This window comes from Monopterus albus, unplaced genomic scaffold (genome assembly GCF_001952655.1).
Source record: "Monopterus albus unplaced genomic scaffold, M_albus_1.0 scaffold3.1, whole genome shotgun sequence".
Lineage (NCBI taxonomy): Eukaryota > Metazoa > Chordata > Actinopteri > Synbranchiformes > Synbranchidae > Monopterus > Monopterus albus.
In genome coordinates this window covers 7,820,736-7,827,409 of record NW_018127883.1, presented here as the reverse complement: position 1 = coordinate 7,827,409, position 6,674 = coordinate 7,820,736, and the positions used below count along the sequence as shown (strand labels likewise).

The 6,674-nt window shown below is 41.6% G+C and overlaps 1 protein-coding gene across 3 annotated transcripts in view; it reads left to right on the top strand.

The window, feature by feature from the left end:
• LOC109960038 (molybdenum cofactor sulfurase-like) overlaps positions 1-6,674 on the top strand; it is a 45,439-nt gene that overhangs the window by 21,237 nt on the left and 17,528 nt on the right. Inside the window, exons 1-4 of one of the 3 annotated variants that reach the window (XM_020599899.1) lie at positions 2,904-3,087; positions 3,439-3,487; positions 5,218-5,327; positions 5,411-5,516. In XM_020599899.1, coding sequence (XP_020455555.1) covers positions 2,943-3,087; positions 3,439-3,487; positions 5,218-5,327; positions 5,411-5,516 — 410 coding nt within the window. In that variant the 5' untranslated portion in view covers positions 2,904-2,942. Of the gene's footprint in view, positions 1-2,903; positions 3,088-3,143; positions 3,488-5,217; positions 5,328-5,410; positions 5,517-6,674 lie in introns of those variants that run through there. The other 2 variants (XM_020599906.1, XM_020599869.1) reach the window with 2 other exon arrangements.

The following is a 6,674-nucleotide window of genomic DNA, read 5'->3' as shown; positions in this document are numbered from 1 at the left end:
AGGTTTGAACTATATGCAATAATCTGGCCACATACGTATGCCTTTAAAGCTTCCCACACTGTGCCCTTAGAGACATCTGATGTATTGTTAAATTCCAGATATACCTTTATTTGGGACCTAATTGCTGCAACATGAACTTTATGCATTAGTAGACTGTTATCCATACGCCAGGGTTTGCCATGGTATTTATTTGAGAAGTTCAACTGCATCTTTACCGGGGCGTGATCGGACAGCACTATAGCTTCGTAGTCAATATATTTAACTGAAGGGGCCAATTTAGAATCCACAAAAAAGTAATCTATTCTGGAAAAAGAATTGTGAGGTCGTGAGAAAAATGAATACTTCCTTTGGGTTGGGTTCATATGTCGCCATATATCTATTGTGCTAGTTGAGTCTAGAAACTGCTGTAGGATCTTGACCGATTTACCCAAGGTCTAAGTTCTATAAGAAGACCTGTTTTTCACGGGGTCTAAAACAAAATTAAAATCACCTGCTAAAATTAAGTTATGTGTATGAAGGTTAGGTAACCGGTTCAGAAAAGAGCTAATAAATTTATCATCATCATAGTTTGGAGCATAGATGTTTGCCAAAATCACTGGTGCAGTAAAAATTTTCCCTGTCACAATTACATACCGTCCATTTGGATCAGCCTGAACACTTGTTAATGTAAAGGGAATAGATTTGCTTATAACAACTGCTGTCCCCCGCGATTTTGCATTAAAATTCGAATGGTAGACGTGGCCTATCCACTTCTTGCGCAATAGCCTATGAGCTTGGTTTTTCAGGTGAGTTTCTTGTAAGAAGACCACGTCTGCTCTTAAGTTTTGCAAGTGAGCCAGAATATTGCCTCTTTTTACTGAACCATTCAGACCCTTACAGTTCCAGCTAACAAACCGCACCCCGGTTTCATTACTAGCCCCTGTAGCCTCCATCACGTCGACCACACAGCGTTATTAGCAAACATAAACAAAGCATGTAGTCTTCGTGCGTCCCCTGGGGAGAAAGAAAGAGAGGAGAAAGAAAAAAGAAAAAAAGAAAAAAAAAAAAGTTAACACATATCCGAACACTAAACTCCAAGGGAACAGAGCGCTTAACCAATCCCCGTTCCACCCTCCACTGCATCTGAACTTGCAGTGAAGGAAAACAAACAGCCATGTGAAACCACCTGTCTTCGGTTACTCAAGACAAAATGCAAGAAAAAGGAGAGGGAAAGACTTCTTTGGCATCTCGCTCCCATTCAAAAGAATTAAAGTCTAAACACAAACATCCGAACCCTCAAACACAAGTCATGAGGCCTCTCATATATATATATATATATAAAGGAAAGAAAGAAAGAAAAGAGGGACACTATCATGACAAAGTAGTGACTTGTAATGCAACTGTCCATTTTTACTGCAACCTCAGAGAAACTGCAGCATCCAAAGCCTTATATAAAACTGTTAAGCAATTCCAATATAGAGCCGGCTTTAAATCAGGGCATAACCCAAGACTAACGTAGAACAGACTCACCAAAACCAATGCAAATGTGTTTCATCTTTAGTAGTGTTCAATCTCGTTAAGTCCCCTTAGAGATGTTTTTGGTATAGAAATCCTCCGCAGCCTGAGGAGAGTTGAACGAATGTCTAGTCCCATTCAACGTGATGCAGAGCTTAGCTGGGTAGAACAGACTGTATTCGACGTTCGCCTCCCGTAGCTTCTTCTTCACCAGGTTGTAAGCCGCCCGTAGCTTGTTCACCTCCGGGCTCATGTCCGGAAAGATGTATACCGGCGCTCCCTCGTATGTCAGCCGTCCCTTCATCCTCCCGAGGTCCAGTATCCTCATCTTGTCTGTGTAGTAGTGCAGACGTACCAAAATTGCACGAGGGCGTTCACCGTGTCTAGCTGGCTTTGGTGCTAACGTACGATGTGCCCTGTCTATGACCAGGGGGGTAGCGAAGTTATCCGGTCCAAGCACCGTCGAGAAAAAGCCCGCCACAAACTTGATAGTGTTATGCCCTTCAGCCCCTTCCTTTATGCCCACAAGCCTGAGATTCTGCCGCCTGCTTCTGTTTTCCAGATCCATGCATTTGTCCATTAATTTCTTGTGATCCTTGGCTATGTCTTGTTGGGCCTGCTCCCGCGCCCCCACTCTCTCCAGAGCCCCACTGAGTGCATCCTCTATCTCCTGTTGACCCGCAGCTACTGCGGCCTGCTCTGAGCGAAGTTGTGCTAGTTCGTTGGTTAGCATATCATGCATAGCCCGTATCTCTGTCTTCGTTTCTTCTTTGAGCAATTTTATATTGTCCATAATTATTTGGTACGATGTGTCAAATTCAGCTTTCATCTGAGTAAGCATTAAATCTTTAAATGCACCCAGTTCTTCCTTTAATGTCAGAAGAGAGAGTGTAGCCGGCAGCTCGGCCTACGCATGCTGCTGCACAATCCCGGCCGTAGCTTCGGCTTGTTCTACTGTAGCATCCGCCATCTTAGGACTTTGTACTGCGAAAGGGATAATTTTCTGAGTCTGTCCTGTGTTTTTCCTCCGAGTTGCCTTTTTCATATCCGACCCTCTATGCTGGGATTGCCCGTCACCTAGTGCTCCGAAGTATCTTAGCTTTAGAGGGTTCGTGTGTTTATTATCAATTTATTTCACGGAGCCACTTCTACCGTGCCTACTCCATCAAACGCCAGCCGGAAGTCCCCACTGTGGGGAGTTTTTGTTGCAGCTGCTCTTTTCTTGTTTGTGTAGTGCTGGTAGCTTCTGTCCTCTCAAGTGTTCTTTTCATACTGAGGCTTTCACATTTTATTCTATCCAAGTCTGTTTCAAAGGGGATTTTTTCACACAGTGGTTCTTAAAATGTGTGCCATAAAAGTAGATGTGAAGTATTAATTGCATGACAATAATCAGCATGTGTTACTCTTTTGAGACAAACATGCCAGGCTTGATGTAATAATCACTGCTCATGTTAACCTCTCAAACATTTCTTCCACTGTTTATCCCAGTGGAGGTTTATATTGCTATTTATTCCAAAGGCAGCACCACTTTTGCTGCTACCACAAAACTGATACATGTTGCTCCCTGTAATGGACAAATCTACCAGTCAAGTGGTCAGTATATGCTCTAATAATGTGTCTCCATGTGTTATGTCAAAATTTGTTCCCCCGTCAGGAAGTGTTTCCCCATGTTAAAATTGTGTTTCTAGTCACGCCCCCTCTGTGGTTATGGCTAGGATAAGGGAAATACATCTCGACGGGGAAACAGATTTGAACGCAACACCAGTACCTCCCCTTTACTGTACTTTGGAGTTTGAGCTTTGTTAGCCATTAAACAAGTGTTGGGAAGACGGCTTGACCCGGCTAAACGTTAGAATACATTAAAGTGTATTTTACTTAAACTTTGGCATTAACGTTACATGATGAAGAGAAGGTTAATTAAACAAAGTGATTCATCCTCCGCAGCGAGAGACGCCCAGCGGACTGTGACACCCCAGAGCCAGGAGGGGACACCGTAAGTAGGCTAGCTGGCTTCACTAGTTAACTGTTAGCTTAACTGTACGTGCAGGACTGTCGATGTCTGCACACAAGTGTGTGGTGCTTGCAGGCTGACATGTTAGTGGTCTCTGAAAAAAGACTGCGTGTGCACAGTTTTTCCAACCAGTGCCCTGATCAAGCATTGTGGTAAAAATTAACAAAATGAAGTTTGTAACCTTCAGTCAACCGAGCATATAACGTTTAGTTTAGTTAATGGGTCACATGGGTGACACATTCCTGTACTAAATTGTTTTGCGTTTGATATAGATAGATAACGTTAGACTTTATTAATCAGGTCAAATACATTGTTGTAGACATCTTAAGTTATGCTGTGCAAAGGATTTATCAAATATAAATGAGATGTAGGAAATGATAAGTCATGTATTAAGCAGGAAATACAAGTGGAAAGTACAAGTGCATGGACTTTGTGTTACTGGATTTTGAACCGTACATAATTAAATCTAAAGTTAGGCTCAAAAATAAATGTAGTGGAGTAAAAAGTACAATATGTACCTCTAAAATGCAGTGAAGTCAAAGTCTCCCTGCTAATGCAAACACAGTAGAATCATTGTCACTTGAGACTGGGGTCGCACAGGAATCTAACTCACACTCCCAAAACGATTTATCGTGCATCACTGAAAAGTACAGTACTTGAGTAAATGTACTTAGTTACTTTCCTCCACTGATATTTCCCTCAGGCGGAGTACAGTTATCAGTCTGACTAAAATGGCTCTTTGGACTGAGTAGAGTGTTAATGGAGGGGGCGGGACATATTGTCCACTAATTGGCAATAGTCTAAATAGCATCCTTTTTACTGCAGTTGGCTCCAGGGAGTCAGGACTGACTCCAATGGTGGTTTGTCTTCTTGATTAGATTATTTAGATCTTTACTGCTACTTCAACCACAGTCTGAATGTCAATAAGCTGTTGTGTACATTCCCATGTACACCTGCTGCACCAGTTTCAAAGTCTTTTTGGTGTCAACTGCTTTTTTTAGTCCACACGGAGCTCCAGCTTGTTCTTTTTGCACCACACCCTCGTCCTCCTGCCTTGAGCTGCTGAGTCATCTGAAATGAAGCTGGGGTAGAGCTGAGGTCAGATGGAAGGGAAACGTTTATAGTGTTGCCATAGTGTTAATTTAGTGAAACTTCTGATTGTACAGCTCTGATGAGGGCTCACCAGCATTAACTGGCAATAGTGCTGTCAGTCAGTTAAAATATACTGTTGTAAGTACAGTTGTGAGGTATCTTGTATTTTTGTTTTTTACTTCATATTGTACTTTTTACTCCACTACATTTATTTTATAGCTTTAGTCATTAGTTACTTTTCAGATCCAGATGAATGCAAAAAATACTGTGTAATTATAGGATCTCATTGATCTATGATGGAAAATTCACAAGCTACCCAGCAGGGTCATAATCACAGAATGTATGTGCGTTAATCACACCTCAATAAATCAGTGGCATTAAAAGGAATTTGCTTTAACGTGTTATTATTGCATTAACATTGATAGCCCTAAAAATAAGTATTGTTAAATTAACAAATGACCATGCTGGTGCTCTTAGCACTGCTAGTCAGTAGTATTAAAAATTATATAACAGTTGGAGACCACCTAGAGATTTCTCAAGAACTTTACTGGAACAGTGTATTTAAGATAATGGTTATTAGTGCCTAGTCACATTGGTGTTATTTTTCTGTCTGTTCTCAGGCTCCGAAGGTGGCTGAAAAGAGGCTTGTTGGCCCTCATTGTTGTCCTCCTGCTTTTCTCGCTGAAAACGTTCCAAGAATTAATCCAGCACTTTGTTTACACTCACAGAAGTAAGTGTCTGACTCTTGGGAAACTGTAAATCCTCACATTGCTCACTAAAAAGGGTTCACTTCTCTTCTTTTCCTGTTTGTAGTCAGGCTGCCGTTCTTCATTGACCTAAATCAACCTGCTGAGCTCTCCCTTAATCACACCATCAACATGTACTTGACATCAGAGGAAGGGGTCTCTCTTGGAGTATGGTGAGTACACTTTAGGTCAAGGTCCAGGTCAAAGTGTTTATTTGTCATATGCACAGTTAGGAAACGTGTTTCCGTGTACAATGAAATTCTTACTTTGCTGTCCACATAAAAATACAACAATAACACAATATAACACAGAGGGAATATATGCTACATGGGAGCCGTGGAGTGTAAATATTCAGCAGTGAGTGTGCAATTATGCATGTGCAAAATGAGTATGTAAACAGTACAGATGGAATTACATGAGGTAGATCCTGAGTCAGCTGTTTAGGAGTCTGATGGCAGTCGGAAAGAAAGAGTTTTTCAGTCTAGAGGTCCTGCATTTCACACTTCTGAGTGGAGGGTAGGGGTATGAAGGTCCTCTCTGACCTTGTTGTGTTGCTGCTTCCCATCTGTGTGTGCCAGCACCATGTACCCGGCTCCGGTGTGAACTTTTCTGCTGCTTACTGACATCAGCAGTGGCTGCAGTAGGAGCCAAAAAGGGCTCAGTTAATGTTATGTGGAAGATGTTTGTAGTTTTCACACTGGCAGTGCACTGAAGGAACATTTCAAGTTTCAAGATGGGGCTCCCCCGTGTGCAACATCACAGACCTCCCCGGGTCAAGTTATTTCTCTTTTGTCTCTTTCTTGCTTACTTGTGCCGTGTTAATGCATAATGTAAACATTATTTACATTGAAATTCATTCTTACACTAGAGGTCCTGCATTTCACACTTCCAAACCTCCATTAAAAATTGTGAACTGTAAGCATAAGACAAAAACTTCATATACATACCTCACTCTCTGTGCCCATTGTCTGAAACATCTGTGTCTCAGAGATCATGCTTTCTTGGGATGACTTTTCCAAAGTATCACTTCTCGCTATGGGAAAGATGATCACAGGGAAATAGTTTTAGGCAAAAATACAAACATTTTATTTGAAGAATTAAAAGGTCTGTCACGTCTTATCACCTATAGTTTACTACAGAAGGTGTTCATAGTGACCTTGTGAGGAGGCATGTGTGCTTGTTTCAGTGCTTAAACTGTTCAGTCCATGTGACAAGGCCTCACTTTCATCTCCACCATGTACCACATCTGGAAATTTTGGAAAGTGATACCAGAGGATTAAGAGTATAAATCAAGTAACCTGCACCTGGAAAAAAAACTTTCAGCTGTAAAT